Source organism: Manis javanica, chromosome 15 (genome assembly GCF_040802235.1).
Source record: "Manis javanica isolate MJ-LG chromosome 15, MJ_LKY, whole genome shotgun sequence".
NCBI classification, from domain to species: domain Eukaryota; kingdom Metazoa; phylum Chordata; class Mammalia; order Pholidota; family Manidae; genus Manis; species Manis javanica.
Window position 1 is genome coordinate 27,658,341 of NC_133170.1, and position 14,357 is coordinate 27,672,697.

Sequence of the window (14,357 nt, forward strand, 5' to 3'; positions counted from 1 at the left end):
TGCTCCTCAGCGGCATTCCCAGGTAACGCCCCCCTCCTCGCAGCGCTGTCTCCCCTTGGCTTCCACAGCCACATGCTCTCCCGGGTCCCCTCCCACCTCACCAGGCCCACTGCTTCTCAGTCTTTTTGTTTTGTTTTTTGGCAGGTGCCTCCTCACCTACCTGACCACGAGTCACTGCTATTCCTCTGGGTCGAGTCCAAAGCTCTCTATCTACACATCCTCACTAGGCCATTTTATCCCCTCCCACAGCTTCAATTAACAACAAATGCTGGTGAAACATTAATATCTTCAACCCAGACCTCTCTTTTGGGCTCTAGGATTATGAACCCCATTCACCACTGTCACCTGGCTGAGGGACACCTAAAATGCAGCCCAAGTCACATCCCCATCCATCCTCTGGAAAGCAGCGTTTCTCCGCCTTTGCTGCACACTGGAATTACCTAGGGAGAGTCAAACAATACAAGTGCCCAAGTTCTATCCCTAGAGATGCTCTTTTCATTGGTCTGGGTGCAGCCTGGGCATCAGGACTTTTTCAAAGCTTCCTCAGTGGTTCTAATATGCAGCTCAGCCTAAGAATCGCTACCTTAAGCCTCAAAGCCTTATCCTTCCCCAGCGCCTCTCGCCTTCTTCAACAGCAGCACATCTACCTAGTGGTTTCAGCCAGAAGGCTGGACATCTCTGACTCTTCCCTCTCTCCCCCTTGACCCCAGCCCTTCCAAACAGACACAGAATCAGATGATTCCAGGGATGCTAGGGCAGAGGCAGGCTCCCTGTGCTCACCCTCGCTCCCCTCACCAAGGCAGAATGAAAATGCTGAGGCCCGAACGTGCTGTCAGCCAGTTCTGGGACTATGAAAAACAGAGCAAAAGCCCTGGTAAACCTTGGCACCGAGGTGGCTAGAGTTCCCTACTGCTATGTCTTTCAGATACCCGGGCCTATGAATTCCCTTTATGTTTAAGCCAGTTTACACTGGATTTGCTGATGTTAGAAATTAAATGCTCCTAACTGACGCTGCCTTCTTTCCCCATTCTGTGTTCATGTGGCACACCTGGTGCATCTGGAATCATTTTCCTCAATGGACTAGAAATTAGATGTGGGCTAAGACCATGTCTGTTTTATTCACTACTCTATCCCCAGCGCCTACTCCAGTATGTAGCATTTAGTAGGTGCTTAAAAAATAATTTGTTTAATAAAAGAATGCAGTGGGTCAAAAAGTTGGAGCTACTGTCACAGAACTCTGTGGTCCATATCAGTCTGCCCCCAAGCAGACTCCTGGTGGCAGAAACTAAATGCTGACGATGGCCCCAGACACTGTAATCCCTGAGTCCCCAATAATAAAGACATTTCAGGTTACAGGCTGACTCAAAACCAGAGTGGTCAATCCCTACGTACAATCTGGATGACAGTGGGACTTCTGGAAGTATCAGAAGCCTATGTACTGTGCGGATAGCCACTTTCCCTGGCAAATATTTATCCCTATCATCCTCAGTCTTCCCACCACCCCTTCAAGAATGGCACAGGACCATGACTATGCAAAGGGTCTGGGAAAGAAAGATGATCATTTAACCTGGGTGGGTGACACAGGTGTGACTCATTTGGCAGAAATACTACTATACCTTTTATGATGTCTACTGTATAATCCTATTATGCCCCAAGAAACCTTAAGCATTTGAGGGCACATAATGATATTGGTCTATCCATCTTTGAAGCCTCTTAGCATAGTTCCCTGCAAATAGAAGGCACTCAACCAAAATGTCAGAACACAACACACATACACACACACAAACACACCCACCCAATTCTTGATGTGGAGAATTAAAACCCCTTTTAATTCTGGCTAAGTCAAGGAGAAACCCTTCTCATTTAACTCATGTTTCAAAGGGGCCAAGAAACCCTAATTCTGTGAACCATCTCCCAAATCAACTTGTCACTTACTTACCTTATTTCTCATATACTTAGAAGAGCTTTTAATATCGGCATTCAGATGTGAAACATGAATGAATTTTTCAACTCCAGCTTCCTTGGACACTTGAGCAATTGTTTGGGGAATCTTTACAAAAACATCCTCAAAGTCAAAGTTTCTAGAAGAAAAAAAAAAGGGATCAGTTAAGAACACCTGACTCAGGATTGCAAAGCTGTCTGTGATAAGCTGGTTTTCATACTACTGCTAGAAATCATAACAGTTAAATTTTTAAACAGCATTGACTTAACCCAAAGTCAAAATTAATATACATGTATTTTTTATTTTACTGTTGTCATTACTGTACACAATTTAAAGTTTACTATAAGTTATAAATCAACATGCACAATATTCTCTGATCTCAAGGAATTCCAAGACTGAGGCCATTTAAAAACATCTGGTTGGGTGAGAAGAGGTAAATGTCAGGGGCTGAAAGGGAAATCACCTCTTACCCCCAGGCCTTTGTTTCCCTCAGAGGAAAAAAAAGAACTAAAAAATCAGTCACCAGTTTAATCCAATAACATTAACCAGATGCTTACTCTGCACAAGCCACTGTGTTAGTGGGGGGGATATGAAGTTGAGTCAGACCATCCAAGTCATCACAGAACTTAAAAATATGTGATGAAGCAGATACAGATAAATAAATCTAAGTCAAACTTGAATAAATGCAAAAAGGGAGGTATGAACAAAGTGGTGTGGAACTACAGGATTAAAACATTATCTGTTGATAAATGACCCACACAAAGGCTAAAAAGAACCATTCAAGCCAACACTGTTAGAACTGTTCACACAAAGTGCCATCTTTGATTAACAATGGGGAGAACAGATCTAAAACACTTTACCAATGTTCGGCTTACTGAACAGTAGGACAGGCAAAATCCTGCTACCTAACCACATCCCTGCTGGACAGATCTAAGAACAGGGCCAACACCGGCCATTCCACTGCGTTGATGACACTAATCACACTGATATGATCTGCATGGGCCTCTTATGGGCAGCACGTCACACTGCTCATTTATAACAGACCTACTGACAACTAAATCCCTTAAGTGGGGTCCAGTGGGTCTGTAGGTGGTTGTTCAATCAACGCTCATTGATGGGCAAATTGAAAATATCACAATTACAATGCCTGGCATCAGCAGGTGCCCAGTGATTATCTACTGAGCCCAAAGACAGCTTATGCAAAGAAGAAAGAGGAGTCAAAGACTTACTTGGTTTCCCATTCTCGCCCAACAAGATTGATGACCACATTGCTGTGCTTCACTGCTCTTTGGATAGAATCTCTGTTTCTCCCATTCCACTCCTATAAAAGTAGCAGCCAGTCAAATGAGAACATAAGCAGCATTCCCTGGCACTTAGCAGTTTTGTAGGTCCTTCATTCCCCTTACCTCCTGCCCCAGCAATTTTCAAAATGAGCCATCTGTTGCAATCATAATACAGTGCCACTTCATACAGTCTCCATCTACTAGAACACAAATGGTTCTGAGGTCTCAGACTCCCTGCTGATTCTCTGACTCTTCTGGAGATAAATAAGCCAAATTATATTTGATTCAGGTAATCAAATGAAAGAACTAGAAAAGACTCTATTCATTCTTATGGGCCACATCTATCTTTATCTACCCAACTGCGTCCTACCAGTCTGTAAACAAATCCAGTAATCAAGTGTCCCTGAAATACAACCAAAGAACCAAGATCACTGCGGAGGTTATCTGACTCTCCCTTTTTTAGCAGGAACCAGTTACAGACTGAAGATGGGGCAGTATCTCAGAAGCCAACATTAACGGGAGCATTCACGACTATCTTCTTATTGCTTTTTTAATTCTTTCCTCTTTATAATCCCAGCTCTCATCATTTCTACTTTAAAGACATGAAAACAACACTCAGAAAGAAATTAGCTGCCTAAAACTTCTGGGTGAGCCAGTGGCAGACTTTGGTACAGGACTTCTGCAGTCACTTAGGACTTCAGTCAGATTGACAATTCTTGTCCAAAATAGGGATTAAATAGCCCCAGACAAAGGTACAGTACTTTCTACGTTAAAATAAAATAGAATTTTCAAACAGTCCCCTGGGAGGTAATAAGTATTCAGAATTTCTTAGGGTCAAATACTAGGTGTGTACTCATGAGAGAGTCAAGTGGGAAAGTGAGAAGGGATGGGGGAAGGGAAAAGAAAAAGGGAGAGAGACACAGACAGCATAGTGTACTAAAATGCTCATGCAATTCTGATGAGTGAGGAAGGGCCACAGAAATCAGACTCAAGTACAAAAGATGAAACCCTCAGCAGGAGAAGCTAGTGACAACTGCTGATGGAGAGTGGAGTACCAGAGATGGCACAGGGTGACAGCTTTGGAGTCAGTCAGGAATGCAAATTCCAGTTTGCCATTTACTAAATTATGTACAAATTATCTCTGAAACATCCACATAAAATTTGAAAATACAAATACCTCGTGGGGTTGCCATGGTGATTAAGGGAACTATACATAAAATCTGTAGCACAATGAGTGACATATTCAACAAAAAAAGCAGCTCTACACATAAGAACAAGAAAAGGCTTTTTCAGAAAAGATGGCAAGGATGGAGAGGAAGAATCCAAGAAGACTCAGACTGGAAGAGCTTGAGGTATAACTGCATGAACGGCCCAAGAGTGAAGCCTGGAGAGAAGGAATCAGAAGGAAATCAAATTCTCAGGGACAAGACCATGCCCCTGGGCATGGTCAGCTCAGTAAACCAAGTGGCCATTCAGACAGCAGTCTCTTAACAGAGACTAAAGGGGGGAATCAACACCTCACATCTAACATGGTCCATCCTTCTCAAAACTAAACAATAATATAGTGAAGTTCCTCCATTATTCCTTCTCTTTCATACACATATTATATTCAAAGTTATGTGTTTACTGTCTGTATTCCCTCTTAAGACTGTAAGCTCCCTGCAGTCTTGTTCAGCAAGACATGCTCAGAGCTTAGCTCAGTGCTCGACACAGAGCAGACACTCAACAAATACCTGTGGAAAGAATGGAATACATGTCATATCGTGTAAACCCAGGGATTCCACATTTGCAAACCAGAAAAGCTTTCACCTATCATTTATGAAATACTTTTAAAGACTGACAAGATAACCAACAATCTTAATTCATAAAGAACCAGGAAGCTTTTTCCTATTGTAACTCTTCACGTAAAATAAAAAATATTTCCATTTTTTTTTTATTGTAAGTACAATACCCAGAAGATACTTGAGAGTTAAGATTTTGGAAAAGAAAAACACTTTTAAAACAAGAAATTTCCATATAGATACTATACTTAGCTTGTGACCATTCAGTTAAGAAGAAATGAAAATGCCTTTAAAAGTAAGTCAAAATTTAAAGAACTCACAATCTGTATGAATATACCAGTGATATTAAGGATGTTCACCAAACATTTTCTAAAAGGGGGAGATGTGGAAACAGAAGAGCTCAGTTTTATACAAGATGACAAAAGCAGGGAAAACTTAGCTATAAGACCAGTGGACCAAGCATCAGAGCCCAGGGCATTCTCACAAGGATCAGTGCAGGGATTCTGGGCACTGTAACTGTTTGTGAAAAGGGACTGCCCTGGATACTGCAGGATATTTAGCATCCCAGGCTCCTACCTAATAAGCCAGTATGGTCTCCAGTCATTGTGATAACCAAAGGCCCACACAGTTTTTAATCACTCCCTTGCACAATCTCCCCCTCCCCATTCTGCCTACCTAGTTTCTTTTAGGAAAAACCTGTCGATTAAAGAATGACAGGGGATGCTCAGGAAGGACTGTTCTAAATACATTAAGTCTATGCTAAGCAATCCAAGTTACAAAACACCTTATGTGTGATTTTCACTGTCTGCAGAAGCACCATCCAATAGAAACATAACATGAAGCCCATCTGTCATTCCAAATTTTCTACTAGTCACACTTAAAAGAAACAGGTGAAATTCTTATTCAATAATATACTTTATTCAACCCAATATACCCAAAATATTATTTCACTATGTAATAAATACATGATGTATATATATCTGGTTTTGTACTAAGTCTTTGAAACCTGGTATTTATTTTACACTTATACCACATCTCAATTCAGACAGCCACACTTTAGCACTCAAAAGCCACATGTGGCTAGTGGCTATCATACTGGACAGCACAAGTCCAGGGCAGGAGTTGCAAAACTATGAGCCACAAGGAAATCTAGCTTTCAGTCTAACTTTGTAAATAAAGTTTTCTTGGAACACAGCTACTCCCATTAATTTACATATCATCTAGGCTGCTTTCAGGATGACAAGAGCAGAGCTGAGTTATCATGACAAAGACCTTATGACCTACAAAAGCTGGCCATTTACAAGAAAAGTTTGCCAACTGCTGGACTAGAGTTTACAAGAATGCCCTGAGAATGGAGGATGCCCTAGGGTCCACTCTGGGATGAAACTGCTGCCTTATTATACTGCCTCTCTCCTAAAAGTGACCTGAGTAATTTACATTTGTCAACTCATATAATCAGTCCTACGGCTCTTACCAGAAAGATAATCTGACCCAAGTCACCCATGGGACGAAGATGCATGATGTCATATGAATCACACCGATAAGGTACGATCACCTGTGACCCCATACGTCCTGAAAATGAACGGATTGAAATAAGGATCAACATTAACGTAATATAGATACGTTTATTTAACAATTGTTTATTTAACAATTTAACAATAACAGTGATTTGGTAAATATTAAATTCCAGGATGATACAATAATTGATATTTAACAAACAGCCTGTTTTGCCATGCTAGAGATGCCATTAACTTTTCAGGGTTGCTTATTCTTGTTTTGACATCCTATACCAGAAGCATGGGTGTGCTCATAATGGACAGCAGATCAAAATTATAAAAATCCAAGACAGGAGTAATTCATAGCACTGTTAAAATGAAAGAAACACAGCTTATGGCTGCTTATTAGTCAAGTCTAATAAATGGCACAGGGCTACACAGAACTCCTGAACTTTACTTACCAAGGTGGTTGACAACATAGCGGCCCAGGAATCCTGTTGCCCCAAACACAGTGGCCACAACCCCACTGACTGAGGACCGCCCACCTTTTCCATGAGGTATGAGGGCATGATGAAGCTGGTGCTGGGGTGAGCCATGAAACATGGATGTGGCTGTTGCAGTAATAGGAGAACCTTAAACAAACCACAGAGTATACAAAAATGGCAAATGTTACTCTAAAAGTGACTATGAATAGTGTTTTTCCTAGGAACTTGTAACATTATTTTGCTATCAGTACTTTCATTTACTCAAGTTACTATTCAAATTTAACTTCTCAATTAAAAGTTGTAACTTAGGTGACAACAGCCAATGATAATCACAAACTATTGCAACAAAGAATCCACAGGACAGAAGGAAACATACAAAAATTAGAAAGTAAACTCCTCGCCCTACAGGATATATAATTTACCTAGCAAGGTAAATTACATTTTTTTGAAATGACACATTAAATAGTTACAAATTAAGAGCATAAAACCTCTATGTTAAAAGAATCCGAGAGAATGCCAAGCAAGGAAGCAACAGGTTAGACAATTATGAGGAAGGCTTGCTGAATGAAGTGGGGAGGGCTGGTTTTTTTTTTTCCAGTATTACTGAGAAATAACTGACATAACCACCGCTGTCCAAGTTTATGACATATGGCATGATGGTTTCATTTACAGGTACTGTGAAATGATGACCATAGCCTAGCTAATATCCATCATCTCACATAAATATAATGAAAAGAAAGAAGAAAAAAAAATTTCTCCTTGTGATGAGAAGTCTTAGGATTAATTCTCCTAACGTTTTCCTGAGTATCATACAGCAGTGTTAGTTAGCGACATTCTAACTTGTGTTTCTCCCTATCCAAATGTCTGGAATTGGGAGGAAAAGCCTAGCCTCCCAAATAGTGACTGAAACCAGAGATTAAGAAGCAACATTGCAGATCAGGCACAAAATAATAATATAATAATAAATGATAATACAATATGTATAGTATATAATATATTATAAATATATATAATAAGTTTAATAGCTAAACTTACAAACCTCTTACCAGATGCCTGACATTACTCTAAAAGCTTAACAGCTATATCTTAATGCCATTTTTATGCAACTTTACTGATGAAGAAACTTACATCCAGAGAGGTTAAGTGACCAGCCCAAAAAGCCAGCAAAAGAAATTGAGAAACAGCTACCGAGGTTAAGAAAAAGAACACACAAAATGGCATCCAGAAGCCAAACAAAGAAAGCGGCGGATGGAGACAGCGAACACTCCGCAATGCCGCTGAAAAGTGAGTAGGATGAGGAGAGAGGACCATCGATCTACACAGTGCTGGCTGAAATGGCCTTACTTCCTTCAGAGCCAGTTCATGGAGTGGGAATGAAAGCCTGGCTGGGGCAGATAAGGGAGTGGTCAGAGCAGCATCAATAAGTCCTTTTCTGAGGTGATAAGATGCAAAGGGCCAAAGAAAAATGGAACAAGAGGAACATGAGGACAAGGAAGGATTTTTTAAAAAATATGAGACACTGTAACATATTTAAAGGCTGATAGATGTAACCCAGTAAAGGGGAAAAATGAAGAGTTCAGGAGAGGGCATGAACAGGTACAAGAGGACGGGACTGAACGTAAAAGTGAAGGAACCGGCCGTAGATCAGAGCAGGAGGAGGTCACTGCCTGCGGGAGGGAAGGCAGAGGATTTCCACAAGTCACCTACTACATCTTTATGGTGGGAAAAAGAGCATGGTCTCATCTTAATTCTTAGATTTTTCTGTAAAGGTGAGATGAGACAAAAGCACATGTTAGAAGTTTTAGGAGACTACCAATGTTATACAATGATTATGGAGAAAGAGATGGGAACTTTACTAGGAAAATGTAGTGCTGAAAGTCTGCCTGAGAACTGTGTTCATCTATTTAAAATAAGGCCAGTCAGGTAGTTTGGAGTATTCCTTAGCTCGGTTCTCCACTGCTCAGGAGCAGGCAGAAAATATATGGAAAGCCTGGTTTCATCAGTGTTGTTTATTATTACAGTGGGAGATGGTCTGGAAGTTGAGAACGTATGAAAAGGAATGATCAGAATAATGAGTAAGGAAAGACATGAGGACATCAGGTAAGGACAGATCGCTAAAATGGGAAGAATTACTGGAGTCAAGAGATTAATACTTCAAAGAATTGTTATGGGAATTAAACGTATGTAAAGCATTTAGCACATTACCTCACACACATTAAGCACTCCATGAGTAAGATGACTTCAGTTACAATTACTTTGAAATTCCCCAGAAGGTAATATGACACTAACCTTACATGGGTATTTTTTGTTTTTGTTTAACAACTATGGATCAAGCACTCATCTACAACTGTCGACTAGCATAGTAAAAAAGTCAAAGTCCCTGGCCTCATGGAGCTTACATTTTAGAGGGTTGATATGAGAATTAATAATATATAGGTAGATACGTATTACAGCGCCTTGCACATAGTAGGTGTTCAATAAATATGTTATTATCCTCTTTGGTTCCAGCCTGTCCATTTTCTTCCATTGATTAGGAACAACCATAGAAGAGTCTTATTTCTGATTCATCTATTCCTCTGCTCAAAAACCTGCAGTATTCCAATTGTAATATCCAAACCAACAGTCTCCAAACATATTTCCTTGCACACTGAATTCATTTTTTAAAAGGACTTTATAGATTACATACGTGCTCATGTAGTATCAATGTTACACACATTAAAAACATATTAAAGCACTTAGAATAATGTCTGGTATAGTTTGACCTATGTGTTAACTACTGTTTGCTATTATTACTGAAAACGTTTTTTAGAAGTTCTAACACTGTATTTTTATATCCAACTGATTCCTCTTACAAAATCCACTTTGGAGACCATTGGTTTAAACTTGTCTTGACTTCCAAAGGCCTCCATTATCTGATCCCATCTAAGGTATTCACCCTCCTTTCCTAGGATTCCAGATCTACAGGAATTTCACTGCCTGCTAAGTATTTCATGACTTCCTTCCCACTGCGTGTCCTTGCCAGTGCCAGGAAAATGTCCAGCCTCTCTGACTTTCCACATCATAAAAACCCAAAAAATCTCAAGGGAAGCCCTGCAATTCTCCATTGGTCTTCCAATCTTCCTTCACTACTTCAATGATACTAATCTTTCCCTTTTTTGATTTCCTATGGTATTTAGGAGTCTCTCCACATTTCATTATATATAACTGTTTTACACAATTCTGTTCTATAGTGTTTTGATTATGTTACACACTAGACTTGCCTCTCTGGAATTTACCCAAAAGCTCACTTTACCAGAGACAATAAAGCAGAGTGGCTAAGAGCACAAGCTAGGGTATCAGTTTAAAAAAAAAAAAGCTGGGGGGAAATTAAAGGGAAAAAAATGTATGAAAATACTGTAGCTCGCGTACAGCAGGAACTGAATAAATAGCAGTTATTATCATTCACAATCACCATTATGTCACACCGATGTAACAGTTTAACAAGAACCAGCAAACATCTTTGCAAAGAAGTCATGGTTACAAAATCTATACTATACTATGGTATAAAGCTACTATATGTGATGAGAACCAAGCATGTTCCCAGTGGTCTGTAGCTCTACTCAAAATGGAAAACAAAAAAGGATCCTCCCATGCAAATTCACCCCCTGCTGAACATAAGAACTATCTGTGGAGCTTTTAAAATTGGAGGTGCAAGCAGCCAATCTCAAAAATTCTGATTCAATAACTCTGCAAGGAGACCCCATTTCCATTTTATATAAAGCTCTAAGAATGCCTGATATCCAGCTAGTTCTGAGAGCAAATGGTTCTGTGATGACTAAAATACACTATGGAAAAACAAAACTTTTCGAGATTGATTGAAGCATGTTTACGAAGGGGTGCCGGGGAAAGAATGACAACGAAGTGTAACTGTATTCCCAATTTCCTTGTTTTTCTAGCCTCTCGTGAGTAGGAGAGCAAATATATTCTTTCAATTTGGAAGATCATGCCAGCAGATCCAATCAGAAGAGAAGAGAAAATGAACAACGCTTAGACAAATCCTAAGACACCCTTTACTCCTCTTCCCTTTCCTTTCCACCAAGCTTCTAATATTCTCTTTCCAGGCATCCCTTGCTGTCCAAGGCCTCCGCGCCTCAACCTAACACCCTCTACATCTGCAGCCATGCTTTTGATTTAGAAAATGCTTCAGAGATATTACTACACTTAAGCGTTTCAGAAACTCCCTGATGCGGTTTACCATTCCCGTTGTAACAGGAAGAATCTAAGCTGACACCGATTAAAGGTTTGCACAAGGTCGTAAAGTCAGTCAACAAAGAACCATTTCTCACTGTCCTTTGGATTCCACCCCTTTCGGATTCCTCCCCGTCCCCGCCCGCCACACACAGGTATTTCTCACAATCCCAAACCCTGTAAGAACTCCAATTTTCTCGATCCTTTACAGGGCCTCACTCTCTCTCCCTTCCCGTTGCTCACGTTCGCTCAGTGCAGACCTCTTCCTAAGTGAACAATTTATTATGGGAGGCGGGGACGGGAAGGGAGAAACTGTACAGAGACAGCTCCCGACCTAGAAAAGCCAAGCTGCTCAGGGGGTCTGCGTGACCGCTGCAGCACGACGCCACTCCCCAAACTTTCCACCCCGGTCTCGGAATCCCGAACGGGGCCGCTGTTCCCGGTGACACTTACGTGACATTGGCAGGGCCCGGGCAAGCCGGGGGTGAACGGCGGCCGCCATTTTCTCCCAGAATCCCCCACTGCTGGCACTCCGGCAGCGGACTACGGCTACTAAGCTGGGTCAAACGTGGTCGTCCGCGCCTGTTGCGCAGGCGCTAACCGGAAAAAAGAAGAGGTGGGTGGAGTGTACGGAAACGGGGACTTGGCAAGATGGATGGGAGGGAGCATGATGGAGAGGGACTGGAAGGGAAATAAAAAGAAACTTGTGTGGTCGGAATCTCAGATCCAGAATGGACCGTATGGGTAACCTCATGGCCGAGGAACCTCACGTTGAGAGTCAACAGGGACTGATTCAAGGGCAAACAAAATGTCAGACCCCGAGCTGCAGGAGCGCAGCTTTTCTGCCTCTCAGCCCTCTGTTGCCTGAAAATGTTAGATAGGGTAACCCTGGTGAGACGGGGGAAGGTGGCGTCGTGGCCCCTGCCCTCTGCAAGTTCTTCAAGGAGGGAACCAGTGCCCAGGGGAGGGGATGTGCAGAAAAGGACTGAGTGGGGCGGGGACGCAGAGGGGAGGCGTGGGGAAGAGAAGAGAATTGAGGATGGGCACGTCTAACTCGGCAAACATTCTCTGCTCGGAGCCTTTGCTCCTGTGCCCTTTTCCTGGTATGATCGCGCAGATGTCTGCACCAGCTCAAGGTCCTGCTCATAGGTGACCTCCTTAGAGAAGGGCTTCTTTAACGTCCGAAGTGGTCATTATTCCACCCGTCTTTATGATTATTACCCATTTATCACAGCTTATAACCACTTGATAGGAATCCAAGGATTCTTAATTTGAAGTGTGATTTCATGTAACATTTCCGTCTAACCTATGGAAATGTTACATGAAATGTACTGTGTGCCATCTGCATGTTTTTCCAGAAAGAAACTCGAGGTGGCTCTCTAGAGCAATGGTTTGTACATTTTTTTTTTTTCCAACTGTGGACCCCTTTGAAGATCTGCATTTTTCTAGAAAGAGATATCTAGAGCATGTGGAAGTTCCAGGATGATAGAACACTCGCATTTTAAAAGTTTATTCTGGTCAGCCTCTCAAGATGCCTGAGTAGGAGGCTGCAACCAGCATCCTGTCCTAAGACATCTACATTGGGCTATTCAGAAAACAAACTAGTCTGGGGACTCTTCCTAGGCTTGGTAATTCTTTCAGTGCTTTGTTTTTTCAAGAAGGAAAGAGCGTGCATTGCTGGGATGGACAAAAGACCTATAGTGAGTAGAGAGTTTGCATATAAGGCCTGTTAAGATTGACTGTTCCCACTCCATCCTACTCCATTTGACTGCAGTGTCACCTACTAGACTGAATTGGAAGAGGAACGAAACTTGAAAAATGTTATCAGAGAAGTTTAATAGTGCTACACTGTCTTATGTTTCTCAGCCTCATCCAATGTTCGGTCAGGACTTAAAATTCTGCATTGACCCCTTAGCTCTGTGCCTTCTGGAGCTTACAGACAGATCCTGGAGTCAGTATGAATATAAATGTGCTTTCCTGGTTCTGATAAATTGACAGACCCCATTATCATCAACAACTTCCTAACACCTGTGTAACATTGACAAGTATGTTATTTTACATCTCCAAGTCGAACACTCTCATGTTCCTAACACCAGTCTCAAGGTGGCATGATATAGTTGAAAGAACACTGACTTAAAACTCAGAAAGTTAGATCCAGACCCAATTCAACCAGTAAATAGTTGTCACCTGAGCAAGTTTCCACACCTACAGGGACAATAATACCTGCCCTGTTACCTCAAAAGGTTGTTGTGAGGATCACATGACATAATGGATATGAAGGTGCTTTGTCAACTCCAAAGTGCTATGTGGATGTACATGCAGTTCCATTAAAAAACCACTGAGGTATCAAAATCATAAAATGTTAGAGCTGGAAGGGATCTTAAGAGATGATTAAGCCCAAAATCTTTATGAAGCTGAGACCTAATACAAAAGATCAGCAATGGAAAAATAACCTTGTTGAAGGAAGCTTGCAATAAACCAGCCACTTTTGATTCGTTAACAATTTTAATCTTTATCTTGTGGCCTTGATGAGAGATTTCACTTCTTGGAAATTATGCTTTAGTCCTATATTTAACCTGGGTTAACTCACATATCTTGTTTTAAGTTAAATCCATTGACAAAATTTCCCCCTTATTCCTTACCAAAATTAGACAGTTAGGGGAAAATTAGTTGGGAGAAAGCAAGGCTAGCCAAGCTAAGCAAGAGCTTTGGAGTCGAGTCTTCCCTCTTCCCCTGGTCCTATGGCAACTCAATTGCTGGTAGCCTCCCTGCTGTTGCTATAGTGACAGTGATGTCACCAGTTGTAATTCTGATGTCACTCTCCAGTCCCCACAAGGGGGAGGTACATGGGAGGCTGATGGAGGAAACAAGATCTTGAGCTGAGCAAGAACATCTCAGAATATTCATTGACATCAAAAAGTCTATTCTGGAGTTTTCTGTGGTTCACCATTCCAGTGCTACAGAGGTAGGTTATCCCACTAGCCTGATAAAACAGCCCATTTTCTGAGCCTCTAGGGTTAAGAGGGAGAATTCAGTGACAAGTGATGGGTAACTTAGTGTTCAGCCCAGCCTCCTTCTTGGCCCAATTTTATTTTCACATCAGAGTCCTCTGGAAATAAGTGAGTCTCTCCTTCAGCAGCATT

At 41.5% G+C, this 14,357-nt stretch overlaps 2 protein-coding genes across 3 annotated transcripts in view; one reads left to right on the forward strand and one right to left on the reverse strand.

Annotated features, from left to right (window-relative positions):
• NDUFA9 (NADH:ubiquinone oxidoreductase subunit A9) overlaps positions 1–11,816 on the reverse strand; it is a 32,622-nt gene extending 20,806 nt beyond the window's left edge. For both annotated transcript variants that reach the window (XM_073222366.1, XM_017666400.3), the window contains exons 1-5: positions 11,668–11,816; positions 6,964–7,134; positions 6,481–6,578; positions 3,172–3,263; positions 1,940–2,081 (exon numbers count right to left, since the gene is read on the reverse strand). In XM_073222366.1, the coding sequence (XP_073078467.1) occupies positions 1,940–2,081; positions 3,172–3,263; positions 6,481–6,578; positions 6,964–7,134; positions 11,668–11,716 (552 nt within the window). In that variant the 5' untranslated portion in view covers positions 11,717–11,816. The remainder of the gene's footprint in view (positions 1–1,939; positions 2,082–3,171; positions 3,264–6,480; positions 6,579–6,963; positions 7,135–11,667) is intronic.
• Positions 11,817–14,038: 2,222 nt separating this feature from the next.
• Positions 14,039–14,357, forward strand: part of AKAP3 (A-kinase anchoring protein 3) — a 34,829-nt gene continuing 34,510 nt past the window's right edge. Inside the window, exon 1 of the mRNA XM_017650914.3 lies at positions 14,039–14,179. The gene's annotated coding sequence lies outside the window, so the exon portion shown is untranslated. The remainder of the gene's footprint in view (positions 14,180–14,357) is intronic.